At 42.1% G+C, this 22,274-nt stretch overlaps 2 protein-coding genes across 2 annotated transcripts; both read left to right on the forward strand.

Annotated features, from left to right (window-relative positions):
* The first annotated feature begins 5,454 nt into the window (after positions 1 to 5,454).
* Positions 5,455 to 9,768, forward strand: LOC306820394 (myeloid-associated differentiation marker-like protein 2). Its single transcript, XM_079338216.1, has 2 exons — positions 5,455 to 5,959; positions 6,760 to 9,768. Exons 1-2 carry the CDS (start codon positions 5,679 to 5,681, stop codon positions 7,409 to 7,411), a joined length of 933 nt encoding a protein of 310 aa, XP_079194342.1. The 5' UTR covers positions 5,455 to 5,678; the 3' UTR covers positions 7,412 to 9,768.
* Positions 9,769 to 14,710: 4,942 nt separating this feature from the next.
* pycr1b (pyrroline-5-carboxylate reductase 1b) lies at positions 14,711 to 21,564 on the forward strand. Its single transcript, XM_079338539.1, has 9 exons — positions 14,711 to 14,944; positions 15,698 to 15,791; positions 16,132 to 16,202; positions 16,385 to 16,564; positions 17,249 to 17,356; positions 17,453 to 17,566; positions 18,864 to 18,956; positions 19,945 to 20,108; positions 20,327 to 21,564. The coding sequence occupies exons 2-9, from the start codon at positions 15,725 to 15,727 to the stop codon at positions 20,499 to 20,501; spliced, it is 972 nt and encodes a 323-aa protein (XP_079194665.1). The 5' UTR covers positions 14,711 to 14,944; positions 15,698 to 15,724; the 3' UTR covers positions 20,502 to 21,564.
* The last annotated feature ends 710 nt before the right edge of the window (positions 21,565 to 22,274 follow it).

A 22,274-nucleotide genomic window follows, 5' to 3' on the forward strand; every position in this document is an offset into this window, starting at 1 on the left:
ATTCGGCTGTCAAGCTTTAAGTGATCACATTTGGACCAGACCTGGTCTTCAGTACAACTACGTCCTTTACTTTTAACTTCATTTGATCATCCAGTTTTTATCTCACCTGCATGTTGTACAAACGCTGGCTTTGGAAATTGTCGGACATGAAGGGATGAAGCAAAAAACAACAGTCAAATGTTCCCTTTGATCTTATTTTAAAATATAGAATTGATTTGTTTTCTTCAAATGTAAATGAAGTTTACAGTAAAATGTTTCAGCACTGTTGCAGTGGCCGCTGTGTAAAAACTTTTACTCAAAGTAGTTATGAGTAATGAGTTAGCGGGTGAATTATTCGGGGGGGGGGGGGTGACATTACAGGTCATTAAACTGCTGTTGGTAAAACATTAACATGCATTATTCACAGTTATTATTTTATCACTTAAAGTGAAATAAAATAGATCATTTCTTTAGTCAAGAGTTCACTTTCCTAGCATCTCTACAGTCTGAAATCCTCCAGTTGTGTGAGCATGGGTCAAATGTCCGTGACCTCTTAGCTGAATGAATGGAGCTCAAAGGATGAGCAGATCAAGGTTGTGTCACTCAATCAGCACAGGTGTGAAGGGACCGGACTGTTAAAAATAAATTATCCTCTTTAGAGATTGTGTTTTTTTTTATTGTTTACTGTTTGGTGTTTCTCGAGATTCAACCAAAAATTCATCTTATTTTAAAACAAAGGGAGGACTTAGAGCGGCTGGTTGATTTATTCTTGCAGCACTTCATGTTGTCACGAAACAATCGCAGCAACATGAGATTACGACAAACTGACAGAGGAGATCACAGTACCGATCCATGCAGCCCCTGACTCTCACAAGCACACTTTCACATATTGTCACCCTCACACTCAACATATGCTTCATTTTTCTCTCTATCACTCGATGAGCTGCAGGAGATCCATCACAGAGAGGCTGAACACACAGTAGGTGAGCAGATGTGTGATGTGGGAGTGCATTCCTTCCACTTGTCACACCCAGACATTGCTGTCTCCCTTTAACAAATCAATTACTTCCAAAATATGCATGATTCTTTTCTGGAAAACAAATTGTCCATTATCGGTGACTGCTTGCTCATTCAAAGTAGCTTCTTGTCATGTCTTCCTCACAAAGATGTACATTAAAGGGCTTCACAAGCAGCCGTGGTGTCAGCACATTAGGGCTGACTGCTGCTTTGTTACAATAGCACCACCCTGTGGCAGCTGGAGTAATTACAAGCGACACTACCAATCCATGGAGCTAGGAGAACTTATCTTCTCATTTAAATCTGTTTACTTGGCTGATAACACTTGATACAAGCAGAAAAAGCAAATCACAGCAATCAATCAATGTTGCATCAGTTCATAATTAAGATCTTGAAACACTTTACAGAAAGCAGACAAGAGACTGAGCATGCTCTATGTTGTGTTACAAAGACAAATGGGATAGGAGGAGCTGGGATAAGAAGAATTTCTCCTTTGTATTCTTCACGTTGCTGTTGCAAACAACAGATGTGCTGCCAGTCCAAAATCACCCAAACTAATGAGACCTTTTAGAGAGACTAAATAACCTTTATCATGGTGGTTTAAATCATTCATGGTTATAAAGGACTTCTATTTATTTATCAAATTTGCCTCTGTTGCTGTTACAGTCAGTGAATGTAGGATTTTTCAGTTCGGTATTTGCTTCATTTTTCAAGACCGGAGGTTGACGCTTGAATTGACCATAAGAGCTGGATGAGAAGTGGACACTGTTTGTGTTTAAAGACAGCTCACACTGTTGATGTGTGTGTGTGTGTGTGTGTGTGTGTGTGTTGTATAAATGACCATATGCCTCCAGCTCTGTTCTCCTGTTCTGGAGGTCAGTTTGAGTTTAAGCACCTGGTGACAGCTGACAGAGGTTCAAACGGCTTCAAAGGGGAAATGCATCATATTATAATTCAATGTACTCCTCACAGGAAGAATCCAAAGTATGCACTGTAGCACACGACTTACTTAAGGCTAATGGTGAACGTGTAAGGTCCTTCTGTGAAGCTGCTGAAGCACAAGTTTCCTTTTGCTTTGGGAAATGTATCATGTTATTTTGGACAGCTGAGTCTTTCTTTTTGATACAACTCATCAGCTAATAATTAGGATCAAATGCTGTATTTTATAAGAGTGGGGTTTCCTTTGAATACATTATAGTGAGTTACTGCATTTACAGTTATTCATTGTAGTCTATTTGACCATTGGTTATTGATCTTTTGTGTCTTGATATGTATGTCTTTATGCTTCTCCATTAAGTTATCAGAGCGTACAAGCAGTGAGGGTCTTGTACATTTAACTTTGACATGGAAGACTCTCTTTGTGTGCAGTGAAACTCACTGACTCACACCTGCAGGTGGAGACAGAGACCTGAGCAAAAACGGAAACATCTGAATGAAGAGGACTGACTGAGGCTGCTGGTTGGCATGAGATCAGGAGGATAGTGTGTACATGGAGTTCCAACCCAGAGACATTATGAGGAAGATTACACATACATGAGACAAATGGGATGCGTCCGAGGTCAGGATTGAGAACAAAGCCTTCCTATCCGGTCCCCAGAACATAAATGATCTCGGATGATTTAACAAACAACATGACAATAAAATCACAAAGCTGAAACACTGTATTTCCCCTCTGACACCAACGACTTCTCCTCGGGTTGACAGTTTTCAAGTTTATTGGCAAGTATATTTTAAAGTCTGCCCTCCGAGTGTCTGTCACGAAAAAAGGTGACCTTTGACCGCTGGTGTAGTAGGTGGCCCCTTCGAAAAGCCACAGTTCAGTGTGGAGTGCAGTCAGGGGCCTCGTGGTCATTCAGTGGACTGTTTTTGGGTCCAGCTCGTCAGTAGACCAAACATTTCAGGATGGATCCTTTCAGGAAATTAGTTGTATTTTAAACCCACAATGCCGTGCAAAATGAAATGTAAAACGTCACTTCACGTTTAGTAATGCAAATAGTGATAATACTTATCGTGTCATACTACTCTAGGTATTTCATATTTTTGAGAATTGAAGATTGCAACTACACCCAAGACAAGTCAAATTTTTGACAGCAGTAAAAGAAGAAATTGATTTTTTGAAAATTTTGTGTTTTGTTTATTTTGTATGTACATTATAATAATATAAACTGAAATATGTGTGAACTGTAAGGACAGTAAGAGTCACTCAGCAACATTAAAAAAACAACAAGTTGATTAAAAAAAAAGTGTTATTTAAATTTTTAGTGTTCATTGATCCTATGTATGTATTCTACCTCCAAAACAAAACATATCCCTGTGCGTTCATTAGCTAGCAGGGCATTTATTATTTACAGGTCATTGTCCAGGGACTCTGATCACCTCTGCTTCTGTTTCTGAGGTGTTTTTTCTTTTCTTTTTAAGTTTTCTTTTGAATAGTGTAAAGCTTCACTAATCAATATTTTTTTTATGAAAAATTGATCAAGTGACTTTGTGTAATGAAAGGTGTCAGTTGTGGTGACAGAACCCGAGACGATCTGTTTTGAAGTTTTCCTCATTTCAGTGAAGACTTTTTTGGGAGGCTGTGGCTTATTGGTAGATTAGGTTGTCTCATAACCCGAAGGTTGTGGGTTTGATCCCCAGGTCCTGCAGCCACATGTCGCTGTGTCCTCGCACTTAGCCCCAAGTTGCTCCTGCTGCATCGTCTGTGGTGTATAAATGTGTATGAATTACATATCAGCCTCTGCTATCAGTGTGTGAAAAAGCACTTTTGAGTAATCAGAAAACTAGGTACTGTCTTTGTCCACAGGGGGCGCCAAACCTCAAACAAACCTGAAATTCTCTACAGGAGCTTTAATGATGACATTACGTCTCACTTTGATTTCTTTTCACATCTTTTTTTTTCTTTTCTTCAAAAACAGGGTGGAGGTTGAGTTTATATTGTATTTCATGATCAACAGCTTCATTAAAGTTTGTATTCGTGATGTAAAAAATATTTTATTTCATAATGATTTACACTTTGGGTCTGTGTGCTGTGCATGTTTGATAAGCTCTTGTTGTACTAGGAGACCGGCAGTAGCTCAGTCTGGGGCGGCAGTAGCTCAGTCTTTAGGGACTTGGGTTGGGAACCGGAGGGTCGCCGGTTCAAGTCCCGGCACGGACCAAGTCCGGAAACTGGTCTGGTAACTGGAGAGGTGCCAGTCCATTTCCTGAGCACTGCCGAGGTGCCCCTGAGCAAGGCACCGAACCCCAAAAACTGCTCTGGAGCGCTCGCTGTGGGCAGCCCCCTCACTCTGAGACCTCTCCATTAATGCGTGTCACTAGAACCCTGTTTGTGCATGAGTGTGTATCTCGGCCTATGTGTGTGTTAGACAGAGTGTAAAAACTGAATTTCCCCTCGTGGGATTAATAAAGTGTAAATTATTATTATTATTATATTATCTTAAACCATATTGTGGTTATAATCAAATTGATGCTGAGGCTTTAACAACATAAGAAACATATTTTGATAATATGGTGATTAAAGATTTATAATTATGGTGATAAATATAAAATATCTACCTCAAACATTTGAACAGCTGTATTATTTAACAAAAACATATTGGCTACACTCATGTCTTATTATTTAGGTTCAGTTATCTCACCTCATTCCTCTGGGACTGCGTGCCCCGACTCCATGCCCGACCACATGTACCCTCATGGCCCAACCCTAAATAACTTTATTCTGGTCCCAGTGACCAGCAGCCCCTTCCTCCGCACACAGAGGGGAAGGAGAAAGTGTGAGAGGAAGAGTGTGTGACAGGGAGGACCAGGGAAGATGAGAGTTGACATTTGAGGAGAGCTGATAGTGTCTTTAACTTGTGTGGACACGTGGACTCACCATGAGCCTGGACAGCAAGGACAATCATATCTGGATGAGTGAGTGAAAAGGATTCTCCACGAGATTTCTCCACGTCTGGACTAGACGTGGTTCTGCTTTGGCTTAGTTGACGCTGTTTCCTATAACTGGACTGGACTTGTGGATACAGATCTTGGACTTAAAGGATCGACAAGTTCTCCTGGCAGAGACATATTTACGTCCTCAAAAACAATACTACTGTCAAGCCAGGATTTCAAGCCATCGTCCCTTTTTTGTGGCACCGGAGTCTTGATATTTCTGATTCATGAGTCAGCGTTATTGCAGAAATAGACTAACAGAAAGTCCCAACAGTAATAGTCTGTAAACGCAGCAGAATGAGGAGGGTATGACTCTGCAGGCGTTGTGACAGAATATTACACCTGAAACCAAAGACCGAGAAATAAGACCTGAAAACTCAGCTCACGTTTCCCTGAAGTTGATAGAGCGGTTTATCTTTAAGGAATCTGACTCTGGAGGTGTTCGTGCTTTCCAGCAACATGACAATGTTGTGACATCATCAAGATAAGTCACAAGGGGAAATAACTGACAAGGGCACTGACAGAGAGATACTTCCAGAAGAGAAGAGAGATAACAACACACAGGACTGAGACTCTTCTCATACATGTTCTTGTTTTGTTTTGTATTTTTGTTTTGTTTTTGGAAGACTTGAGCAACAACTTGACTTTACTTCAACGTCAGCCTCTACTGAGCATCCAGAATCTCTTAAAAAAACTTGACCTTCTCCTCGAAGGAATTTTTGTTCCTGAACTTCTCTGGCTCTCCAACACTCATGGATTCGCAGGGTGGTCCATACCTCAATAAGAGGGCCCTCTGCTCACCTCTGGGTGCTGCCCGCCTTTGCCAGTTAGCAATGGGCTGTGCTGTGATCGCCATGGTAACCCACAGTGCGGGGTACAGTGGCTCACAGGGTGTGTTTTGTATGGCGGCATGGTGTTTCTGCTTTGCAATGTCAGTGGTGGTGTTTTTCCTGGATGCTACTCGTCTCTACAGCTGCCTGCCCGTGTCCTGGGACAACCTGACGGTCACAGGTGCCGCCTTTGCGACGCTCATGTAAGTCGAGTGCTCAGGTGTAACTCCTCAGTCAGGGCGCTGATGTTTATTCAAAACTTTCCATCACAGGGAAATGTGAAGCTAAGATTACACTGAGGTATGACGGGCCCTATTTCACTGATACTCACACTTATACTTTCATTTTGTTCTTTCACATCCACATCCATAAAACGTGGTTTAAGTCTCATTGACATCACCTGTTGGTTTCTAAAGTGCACTTTTGAAGCCCATCGATGACAGTCCCAATATTGAAAATGCTTTCTCAACCTATCATAAAAAGGGAGAGTAAAGACAAGTCCTCAGCCTCCTAGCAAACACTACATAGGAGTCGCTTCAGTTATACCCCTAATTGTTTTATTTTATCCTTCATAAAATCAAAGAAGGCATCTCAGATTTCCGTTGAGTGTTCAACTGTGAAAATCCACAAATGGAGCATATTCATGAAACTCCTCCATACTAGCACCTTCCAGCTGTTGTTTCGGTTAAAGGACTGCAACATATTCCTGTTTTAGTTCAGCCTCAACCGTCACATTGTTTCAATGTTGGTATAAAGCCATGATAATCCTCCTCTACACTACTTGCCCACCCAACAGCCAACAGTCAAAGTAAGAGACAGAAAAGGGGAAGTAATCACTGAGCAGCTAAATATCCATGTGTTGGTGTTGAGCAAAGAAAGGGCAATGCATAAACAACTGAATGACAATCAAATGATTTTAAATTAATGCTAATGTTACCCAACTTCTCCTGTAAGTGTTCATAAATGATTATAAGCTAACAAATATATATTCTGTCTGCTGCAGGTATGTGACGGCCTCTGTGGTCTACCCTCTCTTCTTCGTCCGATCTGAGTGCCCGTATGCTGGATGTGACGTCCTAAACTTCCGCATCGCTGTGACCGTCTGCTCCATCCTGGGTACTCTTGCGTACGGGGCGGAGGTTGCCTTATGTCGAGCCAGGCCAGGCCAGACTGTTGTGGGATATATGGCCACCGTCTCTGGCCTCCTCAAAGTAGTTCAGGGTTTCGTGGCGTGCATCATCTTTGGCGCTCTAGCCAATGGGAGCGAATTTTCCCGCTATGGCGCTACAATCTACTGTGTTGTTGTGTATGCTTTCTGTTTCACCTTGACTGCACTGGTTATCATCATGACCGTTTGTGGGCGGACTAAGGCTGTTCGCTGCATGTCCTTTGACCGCTTCGTGGTGGTGTGCACCCTGCTGGATGTTCTGCTGTATCTGAGCGCGTCAGTAGTGTGGCCTGTTTTCTGCTTTGACTCCAAATATGGCACTCCATGGAGACCGTCATCATGCCCTCAGGGGAGATGTCCATGGGACAGCAAGGTTGTGGTGGCCGTCTTCTCTTTTGCCAACTTTGGACTGTATGTGGCAGACCTGGTCTACTCCCAAAGGATAAGATTCGTAACATCTCACATGCCCACGATCTCTCGAGCATAAAAACCATGGGGGAGCATATTCCTACCCAAACAGCTTTACAAGTTTAAGTTATTTTCTTACTTTTTGTTTTTAGACGTATATGATTTAAAGATAGCTTATATTGAGAGGGACAGATAGGTTGAGTCACAGATTCGAGGCGCTGGACATTCACGTTGCTGCTCTGATTTTCTGCTGAGGCATCCAAACATCCCAAAGTCACTTTGGAATGTGAACAAGGAATTTCCCCTCTGCCACACCCCACTGAGGTGACACCCAATCCCCTGAACTCACCCCCTCTGCCCTCTGGGAGGCTTTGGGAGAGCAGCCAGCCTCACCCAAACAGCCAAGGCCCAGTAGTACATCCTGCCAATTTCTCACAAACGGATACATACCAGCTATTCTTGACCTGCTCACATACAAACTTACTTGCTGCCAGTTTGTAAGCTCGACCCAGAGAGATCGAGAGTTTGTAAGCTTAAATTCCTTGATATAAATGGTAACCCATGCATTGGCATGTATGGCATCACAGTCATCTGCGGACTTCACGCCAGGGATCGACAAGCATTTCTCTGACGGCCATAAATAGACGAGGGCTGTCTGCAGTTATATAGAAGCTGTGAGGCAGTGTTTAAAAGAGGCTGCTGTCTTTAAAACCTCTCCATGAAATGACTCCCTCAGGCAGTGATGGAGCAAGAATCCATTTCTACCAACTCCTCTGCTAAGACGACCTGAGCTGACACATTCAAAACACACACAAATGGTCAGGGTGACCATGTTTACACATTCAGACAGAAGATTAAACATGTGATCTAACATGTCCTTCAACAACGGGTGAAATGTGTTTGTTTCCATGTGTTTGTGGTTTTTATATTTTAAGATGCGATGGGATTTAAACCAATAAGGTTCATAGTTTGGAATGGATTTCTAGCTGACAGGCTGTTATCAATGTTTGTATTCACAATGGATCAAATGGCTTCGTATGTCAGAGGTTCATTGACGTCCCCAAAGAGAATAAGCACACTGAAGTTCATTTGCATGCTTTCATATGAGTGTTTTCAGTCACACTCTGTGAAGTTGTTTTCAGACAAAATGCTCTACAAACACATCCTGTGCGCCTGTCCATCATGGATAAGCAAACAAACACTCTCTAAATCGTTGGTGATTACAGTGCAGCCTTTTTGTCACCAGCAGAGCCTTTTTGCTCGTACTGTCCTCGTTTGTTGACTGTGCGCGAACACCACTCAAAGTTAAAAACAACTTTTGAAACCTCACTATGTCAAATGTCACTTCTCCGTCACAGAGCAGTCAAAATCAAAGTGGGACTGGACTCTGGATAACAACTTTGTCAACAATAAAGGCAAAGGAGGGACACATTCTTTACATCATCTTATACACCCAGACCTGTTTTTTGGAAGATATTAATTCCAGGTGTTGAGCTGCTGCTATTGCCAGGACACCTTTTCAGAGTGAAGGCAAGAGAGGAGTTTGTTTGCAAGCAACATTGAGCACTGTAAAAATCAGCCTGAGATTGAACATGTGGGTGATGCCAGCGTTTAAAAAAAAAAGGCCCAAAAAAATAAAAGGAAAGGAATTGATGGAGAACAGAAATTAAGCTAAAAAAGACTTAATAATGAACTTTTATTCACACCATGAAATGTATAATGTTGCTCCATGACTGGGGGTAAATCAATCAATCAATCAATTGATGTTTATTTTCTATAGCTGATTTATAATAAACGTTTTTTCAAGGCTCTTTCCAGAAAGAGCATGTCTTTGTTTTCTTTGTTTGTATTCTTTACAGTTCTCAGTCGTTCAGTAGCTACAGTGTGGTTTATATCACACCGTACCGACACCTTTCACACGAAATAAAAGCTCTTCCTCTCAGCACTTTTATCTCCTTGTTCCACAGAAAAAAACATAAGCACATGGCTTGGCCTAACTTTCTCATTGTCCTCCTTTTTTTTGACTTGAGTAAGATACCCCTCTTTCTTAGTGTTTCTCCAGACTTTCACTCCCCACTCAAGTCTCCCTCTTACGCATCACACCAGCCACCCCCTCTCCTCCTTTACTCCTCTCTGCTTTGGTCACCTTTGTGAATCTCATCTCTCTAATCCTGGATCAAAGTATTCCCCTGTCACTTCTGTGAGAGCTGTGGATGTATTATATTAAGTCCTCTGGAAGCTGCGGTGTCACAGCATACGTAAAGAGAGACTCTTTCTGTTCTCTGCAGCAAATCTTACAACAGTTGGCTTCTCTTATATCCAAATCTGTCTAAGGCCGCAGAAAAAGCAAGTGTTCTTCTCCGAGATTTACTGTAATACAATGTGTGCCAATGTTTGATAATGAGTTAATACAAGTAAGTAGCGTGTACACAGGACGAACAGATGATGCAGGGATTGTAAGTGGATTTATGCTAATGAGTGATGATTTTTTTTGTAGCAATAAACAACTTTGTTAAATTTTGTAATCATCTTTGTGTGTTTTTTGCTTCTGAAAACAAAATAAACCCTGCAGAATTATTATCAACAGGCTTCTGAAAGGCACACTCCTCCTCTGATTAATATTTACAAAGTAGGATATTACATCAGTGGGATAAGTCAGAGCAAAGTGAAAAGAACCAGTGAAAGTGACGGGCGGTGTAACCACAGAGCAATCTGTAGCTCCATTAGGCCTGTGTACTCCCTGCTCCTCGGTGGAGATGCATTTAGCAGCTGTTCCATGTTTGGAAATCATTTTAGCCCTCTCTCCCTGCGGCCTCTCTCTGTCTACACACAATTACACATGCATATAAAAAAAGAAGCCTCTCGTCCTGTCCACCTGAACACAGAACAGACTATAGTGCATGTACCTTCCTGACAGATGAGCTCTGACAGGTGTCCATCATAATGTCCCTTCCTGATTCCCCAGCTGGGGGGACATAACGGGACAGGGGACGGCTGGCTCGCTGTAGTGACTAATCTCTGATGGCGTATGTTGCTGATGTCAGCTCCCCTGTAGCTCTTGGCTCTTGTTCTGCCAAATGTTGCGTGTAACATTGACGAAGGCTAAATCTTTGGACCCAGTGGAGTTGTATTTATGCCAGCTCCGCTTTCTTGAGCATCCTGTAGGAAGCAATTGAATACAAAAGAGAACGGGTCTCTTTGAGGAAGTTTTTAAAGTAATACAATAGTAGAATCTGACCTGGTTTTTAATTTATTCAAATAAAATCACAAACAACTCAAATCACATGTTCCTGTGATTATTACGAAAAGAATAACCTGTAACCTGTAAACCTGCTTTGAATGAATAAAAAGCTTTACCTGCTGCCCAGGTCCTGTTTATATTGTAAATATCATTTGCACTCATGATTGTGTTTGGTAAAAACTGTTAGCATGTGAGAAGACAGGAAACTGTTTGACTGACTCATTGATTCAGTCAAAGTGTCATATTTTAAAAGGAGCATTGACACTGTTAAACAGAGATATATAACAAGAATGCAAGGCCATTTTTTTCTCCTATCTGACACACAGGGACCCTCCCTCATGGTATTTTCTTCATCGAGTTCAAAGTACAAAGACGACGAGCATGGAAACCTGTTAGTACTCAGTCCCCATGTTGGTAGAAGGCAGTGAGCTGATAAACGTGACCTTGTGGCCCCCTCAACATTACCTAACAAAAGTCTCGGAGATCTTATGTGATCCTTTCATTCTCCTCGTACAGTTTGCTAAATACATACTGAGTTAAGGCTAGAAGCACAGGATCTGTGTGTCACATTCATTAAACAGCTGCAGGTTCCTCTTGCTCTTTCGGGTTTTGATCCCGAGCTGTCCGTGAGATTCAGTGATGTGCTTTGGGAAATCCTTTATTAGTTTTGGATTTAACATAAAATTGAAATCTGACATTCCGCTGGTTGCCTTTACTTTCTCAGCTGTCATTTCTTTTGTGTTCATTTGTATTCCTTCTTATCTCTGAGTCATTCTTGTCACTCATTCTAGTCTCAGACTGCAGTGGGGAGACGGATGCACACTCGGGAAAGATTTTCTGTCTGTCTGTGATATTAAACATGCACATCTCTCATTCAGCAAAGCTACTCCGCTCCCTCTCTGCAGCTTTTTCTCAATCCTGAACTTGTTGTCAAGCACACACGCACGCACACACACATACACACACACACACACACACACACACACACACACACGTAATAAGAACGGCAAGTAACAAATTGTTGTGAACACTTCACCTCGACCTGCTTGTTGATCTGTGGAGAAAAGAAAAAAAAAAGAAAGAAACAGATTGGTGCACTGTGGTATTTTTAATAAATCTCTCGGGGTTTTGTCAAAAAAAAGAAAGAGCGAATAAGTGCTGTCACGCTTCAGCACACATGCAGAGTCTGAGTGATAGATAGTACAGAGGCAGGCAGTGGTAAATTAACTTTGTGTGTGTGTGTGTGTGTGTGTGTGTGTGTGTGAGTGAGACAGAGGGGCAGTGTTGCAGGGATACTTCACAAAAAAAGTTCAGCTTGTTTGAGATTAGGCTGGCAAACAGTTTTGTGGGTGATCGTTCTACAAAGCCATGAAGAAGAAAGCAACAAGAAGAGTGGGACACAGTGTCCGAGCCCCCGTGTGAGTATGAATCATTGTATTATTCCTGAATTATCAATACAATACAGTTTTTTACTGAGAAAAAAATAACTTACAGTCTTTACAAGACTGTCCGACATAATGTCTATTTCTAACCTCTTCCTGTGATTAACCCTGGCATGATAGAAAAAGAGAATAAATCAGGGAGAGCTGCAGCTGAGGACGCCGAAGTTACTGAACACATTTTATCACTCTATTTTTTACCTTTGGAGTTATTTGAGTTATTTACTGTTTTCCATTATTTCCTTTTTACAATAGGACAGTGGATAAAGTCAGAAATTGAGGAGAGGAGTGACATACAGGAAACAAGCCACAAGTCCGCTTTGGAGGGCTAAAGCCTCCGTACATGTGGACGCATGCACCAACTACTGTTGGGTATCTGTGACTCAGAGAGTCATTCGTCTCTTGACCAGAAGGTCGGGGGTTTGATCCTTCAGCTACATGTCCGATGTGTCCTAATTGATGGCCCTGGGCAACATGATCGACTCTTTCAAGGTGTTGGGTTGTCCTTCTGTTTAGAATAAACTGATGAAAGAAATCTCTGCAGACTCAGGAGGACAAGTAAGCTAACAGCTGCTCGTTCATTCTGCTTTATATATATAGACAGGAGCATACGCAAAGCCTCAGTCTGCATTCCTGTCCACCAGCACTGTGAGAAAAGAAATGGGATGAGGCCCCTCATAGCAGACATGCAGAGCCCCTTGTGAAGGATAAATTTAGTCTGGCATGGCATAGCATGTTCTGGCATGAGGGAAGGAAGAGACAGGCTCATATAGACATGAGGGTCAGTCCTATTAAAATGTGCAGAGAGAGATTTTTTGCATCAAACTGACAGTTACAGGCCAAGTTCATGGCTAATTTCAAGAATCTGCATTGGTGGAGTACCAGGGGACAGGCAGCCAAACTGCATTCGAATGCCACGGCTCATTAGTGTATCCTCCATGTGATTCAGCTTTATTTCCGATTCTGTCAAATCTAAGGGGAGAAGCAGGAGCACTGGTCTACAGTCTTCTGTTGGAATAATAAAGCTTCATTCAAATTCAGCTCCCTCAAATATCACAGCCACCTCTGGTCCCCTCCAGTGCTTCCCTGAGTCATTATGCATTTACGTTCAAAATAACGAACATTGAACATGTGCCCAATTCACTCAGGTGGAGGATTTTGATGTGGACGAGTGGAAAACGGAGATGTCTCAAAGGGGGAAATCTTAAGAAAAATAAAGGCAATTATTTTCAGGAGTACAGTATCTGAAAGAATAGCATGCTTGCTTCCATTAAGAGGTTTTTTCAGGCACCTATTTTTGGTAGAAAATGATCAAAACCACTTGCAAAATAGAGATTACCACGAGTGCCCTTGCAACAATTTTTTTTTTTTGCTCAGATGTGATTATTTAACGAAAACATTCTTCATCATTTATGGTTCAATATTATTGTTATCCTTGATTGAACCCGATAAGAACCCGCAGGTATCGCGATCTCTTTTACAAGTGTGACCTGGCCAAGAGGTCAGCAACCGTTATAATGAAGTGACAGTGCACATTAACAACTTAGTGTTTTCAATAAAAACTGTGCGGGAGCTGTGACACAATAATAAAACAACAATTTAATATTTTGAAAACACAGGTACTGTTCAATGGTCTCACGCTGTCTGTCCCTCAGCATAGAATGAAAAGCTCAAAGTAGAATAAGTTCAGGGAGTTTTAGTTCAGTCTGTATGACATGCTGAGCGGGCAGCAAAGCCGGAAGCTCTTTTTCCTAATTCAGTCCTTACCCGAGGAACAGATGGAGCAAATGTAATACAAGAACTCAAGCAATAGCATAGCAACTTTCTATTCTTTGTAATAAAGTACATAAATATGGAGGAATCAAGTCTCAGCCTTATAAATCAGGGGTCAGCCAATGTGAGTGCACTTAAAGAAGGCAAGTTCGATTTCAAATACAATTCACAACGGTGGGCGAGAGGACAACAGCCAGCCAAATATCTGTGCCGAATTAAAAACAAGGATTTGAGATATTTGGATGACACACTCAAATAAAGCCATGTTTTGATCTTGAAGCACTAGCTGGACTAAATATTGATTTTAAGCTTGTCAAATTTTAATTCAAATTTCTGTTTTGAATCTATAAAGTGGCATTGAATCTGTTGAAGGATTAAAACAGGACTTTGTTTTAGTTGTGAAACAAAGATGACTTATAGACAGGAGCATCACTGCAGCCATGTATTGTTGTTGGTTTGATGCAGTGGTAATGTTGTAACTGTAAGAGGAAGAGACGACAAAGAAAAGGGGGAAATATAAAATAAAAAATAGAGACAATTCTTTTCAGGAGTCTCTGTGACTGATTCCACTAAGAGTTTTTTAAAGCCTTTTTTTTTTGCCAAAAAATAATCAAACACCCCTGTAAGAAATAGATCAGCACAAGTCATCTTTCAACCAAAATAACTTTTGCGTATCACTATCAAAGTACAGTATGTTCTGATTTTCCAGTTGGCTATAATTAGCACTCCTCTCCACCCTCACATGACAAGTTCAGTGTATCTGTGTTGAACTGTGCATACGTGACGTGAAGAGGAACGCTCAGTCCTGTATTTGACCAATATAAACATAACCTACTTTACTTCTCACAGCTCTTATATTTGACCCACATTTTCTCCTGGCAGCAGCATCAAGTCGAGGAACTGATGCAACTGAAGTAACGCCCGCCTAATTGCTGTGATCTCGCTTGTCATTGGATAGGAGCTCAGCCTATACCTGTCGTGATTGGCCAGCGTCGCTGTCCGTCACAGTAATGTCGCACATGAGGGGTTTGAGTGAAGAGGAAGCCACGTTTACACAAAAAGTCGAGATTTCTGTTTTTTTTCTGTCCTCAGGCGATAACGGTCCCGACGTCAACCAACACCTGTGAACCCCGAAACATCACCTAAAGCATTTAGGACGGTAAGTATTGATATGTTGTTTGTATTTGACACAATTCAACTAAAGATTATGAGAGCTAGCTTAAGGAGAGGCTAGCCGAGGACAGGGTGTCATCAGCTAGCTGAGAAATGCTATCACCCACCATCAGCAGGTAGCAATAAATGCAACACTTTTGGACAACATTACGCAGTGTTTTAAAGGTGAACCTCACTGTTAAATCCTAAAGTAAATAATCACTACAATACAAATCAAACAAAACTCGCAGGAGACTTGAATGTGTCATCTGAGGACACTTAATGGAGCTGATTGATATTTCCTGAATGACACATTAAATCTGCTCGTGCAGGTTGTTTTGTGTTTTTCTTTAATGTAGAACTAACAAAGGTCAACCTGTTAAAGTGCCAGTATCTGAGAAAGATCACCCATGGGTGCTACCAAAGGGACAGTGGAGTAGTTTCATCTTCATCATCTTCATCAGTGACTGTTTTTTACATCTGAAGACATTTCACTGAAGAAGGAGAAGATCATGTTTATTGATCCTCCAGTGAGGGAGATCACTGTGAACCAGCAGCTTACTGTTAATGAGGATTACATCACAAACACAGTTACAGAACTGTAAAATAATACAGTATTTAAAAAAACAAAACAACAACACATAAATGTTAAGGTGAACATTTAAGTCTCAGATGAAAGTCTGTTTATAACTTAACATCAGGGTGTTTGGTTTATTTATAATGTGCACAGTGTGCATCATCTGTCTGACTGGTTTTACAGGTCAGAGAAGCCACATCATCAAACAGGATGAGTGTTGGATTTATCGGAGCGGGCCAGCTGGCACACGCCCTGGTGAAAGGGTTCACAGCTGCCGGTAAGGTCACTGAAGTGTTTAATTTGTCTTCAACTGAAACTGAAAACTAAAATTCGTGGGAACTGATTTGGTAAAGAGTTAATAAACTTGAGTTTGTTTAACGCTTTCTGACGACTCGGTCTGCGTTTACACCGCAGCTCACACCTCCACCTCCACGCCCACGTGTTGACACTTCATGTATGCAACCTGAATATATTAGAGTAGTATTTTAATTTGCATGTTCTATATTTTATGTTTTACTTCAGATTGATATCACCTTGTCCAGAAGGTTCCTGATGAAACGCGGTCCATCATTATGTGTCCTCACGCAGCACTTCCTCCTGTTTATCTCTCCCTGCAGGTGTGATTGCTACACACAGAATTACAGCCAGCTCCCCAGACACAGACCTGCCCACTGTATCCGGGCTCAGGGTGAGAAAAACAGATGTTTACTTTGTGTGTGGGAATATGAAGGAGAAGTGAAAACGTTGGCTGTGAGTGTGGACTTGTCAAGGAGGTTGTAATATGTGTTTCAGTAAAAACACCCCTTGTGGACCCTTTGATGATTTTTTTTTCCCTCGCTCTTCAAATCCTCCTCTTCTTCCCTCCTGCAGAAAATGGGGGTCAATCTGACAACGAGTAACAAAGAAACTGTGAATAAGAGTGATGTGCTTTTCCTGGCTGTGAAACCTCACATCATCCCCTTTGTTCTGGATGAGATTGGGCCAGACATCGAGGACCGTCATCTAATCGTCTCCTGTGCCGCAGGTGTCACCATCAACTCCATAGAGAAGGTTGGTTTTACTCGGTAATCAAGTGCAGGCTATGGGATGGCGACTTGTGATTTAAAGCGCCGTCGCACTGGCCATCCGTACTGTGCCTTGCTCAAGCACGACCCCCCCCCCGGCTGGCACGGCCCGCGGTCAGACCGCATCTGGACTAACTGTGTCTGAGCATCATTACCTCTTGGACGTAACGACGTACAGCACACGCATGCTTTATGTTATGACGTGTGCTCAGTTTACAAACAGACGGACTCGAGAAACAAAACGGGGACGTGCAGTTAAACGTCAGAGAACAACACGGAGAACATGATGGCAGCTTCTTTGTGACTTATTTGGAGTCTTGTTAGTCAGACACAGCCATAACACTCTGGATGTCTCCATAATGAACGCTGTCAGCGTTGAGTACCAGCGTGCCCGACGACGGAGCAGAGCGGTCACACTGGTCAAACGAACTGGACTTTAAGGCTGACGCGTCGGGCACGGTACGGATGGCCAGTGTGACCCTTACAGACATCCGACACACTCATTTTATCTGTCCTTTACTTCAGCTCGTCTGCCTCCTCATTTCTTCCTCCCCTTGTCCCCTCAAATGATGAGTAATCACACTTTTTTATAAGTTAACATGTTAAAACCCCACAGCTGTCTCTCTTAATGCTCCTGTCCTGTGTTGTGTTCTTTGTTGGGATTTAACAGAAGCTGCTTCAGTATCGTCCTTCTCCTAAAGTCATGAGGTGTATGACCAACACTCCAGTGGTGGTGAAAGAGGGAGCCACTGTGTACGCCACTGGGACACATGCAGAGGTACAGTCGACCGAACACCTCGTGTATGAGTGAACATGTTTGTTATACGTATGAATGTTTAGGTCAGACTTTGTGTTGTCCTCCGTTCTCTTCCAGGTGGAGGACGGGAAGCTATTGGAGCAGCTGATGGCGAGCGTGGGTTTCTGTACTGAGGTGGAGGAGGACCTGATCGATGCCGTCACCGGGCTGAGCGGTAGTGGACCTGCCTATGTGAGTTCCACCCGGGCCGTGTCGTGTCGGCGACATCGGTGTGAGCTCGTCTTCAGAGACGTCTGCTGCAACCATCATGATAACTACTTTAACTACAATGTTATTCCATTCATCTCGCGGCCTCTGCATCAGCAAAGTCATCTTCTTCTTTTATTCATAACTCCCTCATTTTGCACTCTGCAGGATCCAGAGACTTGTTTGAATGTACGAGTGATTGGATGTGCTGTGATGCTGAAACTTATCTGCGTCTGCAGCTGTCAGATCTCACAGCCAGCGCCCAAATTAACTATTATTTATTCATCTACTTTGATGCTTCATTTATTTTGTCTTAGTTGTTGAAATATTTAGTCCTTGAAGTATTATGAAGTAATGTGAAAGTGTCCGAGTTAATTTTTGCCGTCCTGACTGCGAGGCGGCAGTGGGCTAACTTGTTATTAAACTCGATCGTTTTGACTGAAGTGCATCATGTCAGGGACTGTGATTGAACATCAGTGGGCATGAGCGACAACTTAAGAAGCATCGATGACTTTTGCTTCGGATGTCGTTTGCTCCTTCAGAGTGTCAGCGGTGTCTGTTTGAACCATCACAGAGGACAGTGAGCGCGGCAGAAAAGCTGCCACAAACATACGTCACCTGACTCCAGATCAGCCAATAGAGAAGTTAAATTGCTGTTGCCAGGTTTCACCTGTAGAAGGCGTCCCCTGTGCATATTTCTAACACTGTGAAGAATATTACTACTGTTTACTCAAATTTCAAGATTTGTATCAATAGATAGATAGATACTTTATTGATCCCGAGGGATCACCCATATACAAAGGTTTTTCATCTGAAAGAATGCTTCCTGAGGGTTTAGTTGCTCTTTAAAGGGACCATATTAAGCCCTTTCTTTTAAGGTCCATGTATCTAATTTATGTCACAGTGTGATATCACGTTTGAATTTTGGGTCTCAGAGCCCGTTTCAGCTACAGCTAACAGGAGAAGCCGAGTTTCTGCAGACTTCTAATTTGTGCACATAGATGTGCCTAAACACAACAACACACCTGGATAACACACAACAGAGCATCTGAAACCTGAAAATCATAAAATGTGTCCTTTAAGTGGATGGCACTGTTCAACTGTCAGGTTATTGTTCGACTAGAGTTTACACAGACTAAAGGCTAAATAATGAAGAAACGAGGGAATCTGGGCTAAACATTTCCTGTTCTATCGGTGTGTTTGTTGTGGGGAGATGTCTGTAGATGTTGTGTCTAAAGGAAAAAATAAAAAGGCTTTAATCAGAGTGTGTTTTTTTAAACAGGCGTTCACAGCCCTGGATGCTCTCGCAGATGGAGGAGTGAAGATGGGTCTGCCCAGGAGACTGGCTGTCAGACTTGGAGCTCAGGCGCTTCTGGTCAGTTTTGTGTGTGCGCTTGTTGTTGTGGTATTTTTCTGTCTCTTCTGCTGGTGTGTTTTTTTTTTTTTTTTCATTTTTCTCAGAATTGAGTCATCTTGATCCAGCGCTCGTCTGCGTTTTTTGGAGGCATAAAACGCAGTCATTTAGTTCCTGCTTTTATTGCTTTCAATATTTCTTCTGTCTTGTAACTGCTGACTTAAATGCACAAAAATGATGAAACTCAGGAGAAAGAGAGACCTGTTGGGAATTTGACTTCCCCCCCTCTGAAAAATGTTTAATGATACATTTCCGTGTGTAGTTGTTTTCTGCAGGGTCAGTGATTAAATTGGGGAGGAAAAAAAAATCAAAGTAGAAACTTCTTGTTGCAGTTGTTTTCAACATTGAAGTTAGAAAAATTCAGACACTCTTTTTCATCACAACCTGCCAAACCAGATGACCAAGATTGACTTACTGTATCAGCTGTTTCAGACTCTTTCTCTCCTTTGTTTGCAACTCCTCGCTCATCTTATGACCAGTCCTCTGCATTGCTCTCTATTTGTTTGCACAACTGTCTGATTGAAACACTAAAGTCTGTGAAGTTAAAGATACAGCCCGAAGGCCAAATCCAGCGCATGAGACGTTTTGGGAAGATTGATTTAAAATAATCATACAGCAGCCTCTATAGTCTATGTGTTGAGTTATAATGATGTCTGCAAAATGAGTCCGGCCCACTGGAGGTCTCATTTGAACCGATAGACACCTCTGAGTTAAATAGTCACGTGTGTGTTAACACGTTACCTTCGTGTTTCATGTATTGTAGACACTTCCTCAGTTATTAGTGGTTGTGTTACGTGCTCTGCTTGCATGATGAAGATGAGAACGTCATATCTGCTGCCGAGTATCCTCACTGCATCAGCACTCTGTGAAGATGAAATACAAACGTTCTTTATGCTCGTTTAAATCTCCTTTTTCAGAAGTTTTATTTTCCTCTCATGCGTCTCCTCAGGGAGCAGCGAAGATGCTGCTGGACTCGGAGCAGCACCCGGGCCAGCTGAAGGACAACGTGTGCTCGCCAGGGGGCGCCACCATCCACGCCCTGCATGTCCTGGAGAGCGGCGGCTTCCGCAGCCTCCTGATCAACGCAGTCGAGGCATCGTGCATCCGGACGCGGTGAGAATAAAAAATCAATCTTTTATTGCCAAAACTACATCGGAAAATCATCTTAATGTGATTTTCAAGCTGCTACAAATACCTGAATAGACCGGTTTCTGTATTACATGCAGTTCTTTTGTACGTTAAGTCGTCCAACATGGGCCTTTGATCTCCAAACAAACAGAAAGTCTCAAACATACGTCTGTCTTACTAACCCTGTGGTTACACTGTCGCAGGGAGCTGCAGTACCTGGCAGACCAGGAGCGCATCTCTCCAGCAGCCATTAAGAAAACCACCCTGGACAAAGTGCTCCAGCAGCCCGGAGTCACAGTTAGCGGAGTGGCTAACGGCAACGGCAGATCAGGACTCAGCCTGTTCAACAATCGCGGTCCTGGGATCAAGAAAAACTGAGTGTACAGAGTCGGGCATACACACTAACATAAGCATTACAGCTGTACCAGTGTGTGCACACGTGGATATACTTGCATCTTTCACAGCTGTTCAGCCAAACAATGGACAAGAACAGACTCAGGACTGGACTGAAATCACATCCAAGTTGGTTTTAAAGCCAAATAATTTATATCATACTTGACTTGCATGCAGACAGAGGACCTGCTGGGTTCTGGGTGCATTGCTCAGAGTTATAGCCTTATAATTACACACACACTTAAGTGCAGAAGTGCATTTACAATCTGTTGGCTGTCTGTGTTTGGGTTGTTCAATGGTAATGACCCAGTAGGCCATCATGGGATCGTGGTTTAAATCATGCAGCAGATGGCTGCTGGGACACCATCAAGCTTTAAAGTACACCGTTAATGTCTGTCTTTAAACTACAAACAAAGAAGATGCAATATAAATCATCATGGACTTTTTTCTGTGCTCATAGTATATATGTTTGACTAACAGTGTTGCGCTGTTGAAAAAGACTGAATATGTATCATTTGAACAACAAATGTAAATCTTTATTTTCTTTGTGTTATGAAAACACTTCACGTCTTCTCTGTAATATTACAAATGGTAAGCTAGCTCATAACGAATGTTTTGTTTTTTTGAGTTCAGATGAAAAGGATTTCTTACAAAGGTCATTCCAAGCTTTCAAACTGCTGACTCAGCATTTCCCTCCTAACCTTCCACTTCCTTCTTTGTCATGTTTAAGGACGCTGTGGTTCTCAAAGCCGAATCCTCATCTGCTCTCTCAAACCTGGTGTTTTTACTGCAAAGGCGTTTTTTACACTTTCTCTTACAAGGGGTTGTAATTGAGGATGTAACCTTCAAGTAAACAATTTACATAATGAAAATGTGCGTATAGAATATGATGTATAAAATAATTACATCAGCTCTCAATCCGTCCTAATTTTGTATTGATCTCTATATTTTTATCTCCATGATGTTACATTTAGTGTATCAGTTGTTCTACTGATAAGCTGTTGAGCCGGTTTGTCAGTCACTAAGTCATTAAAGATGCAGAATCAAACACTTTCTTCGAAGATGCTTTGTTTTCTCATATCTTGGCAGCTTGTCTTTTCTTAGTACTGTCTGAGTTTTTGGTTTTTAGTTGGCCTTTTTTTTTTTTTTTTTTACGTAGGTTCTCCTGAAGGCTCCTTATATTCTCTTGACCTTGCACCTCACAGGGGGAGACACGCCTGTCAGATGGGTTAGGGGGTCTCCTCTGGCAAGACATGATGTAAACAAACAGAGAAAGCAACAGTCTGCTATACAAAGCTATAATGGGAATATTAGTCTTTTATTTTAAAAATGATAATGCTACTGTTTATTTATGTGCATGAAGACTGTAAGGGTCGGGTGCATACAGTTGATGCACTGGGCACAGGATAGAAACGTCTCGTACCCATCACACTGGCCTGAAAGTAAATTCCTCGGATTATACCCTGCTGCATTCTCACATCATCTCACTCTTGAGTAAATGAAGAAAATACGAGGTGGCTGACTGGAGAAACTCTGGATGAAGTCTGAGGAAACAATCGGGCTTCTTGCGTTCAGACATGCAGCTCCTCATGTAAATTGTTTTCTGTATGTCTAAGAGCCCTAATAAGCACAGGCTGCCCAGACAATCAGTGAGGACTTAACGAGCACCCTGACCTGCAGATGGCGCCCTGTGATCAAATGATTAATTTGTACATCAACGATGATCAAATTTCCCTCTTCAAATAGCTCCCACTTTAA

Source organism: Symphodus melops (genome assembly GCF_947650265.1).
Source record: "Symphodus melops genome assembly, chromosome: 2".
NCBI classification, from domain to species: Eukaryota; Metazoa; Chordata; class Actinopteri; order Labriformes; family Labridae; genus Symphodus; species Symphodus melops.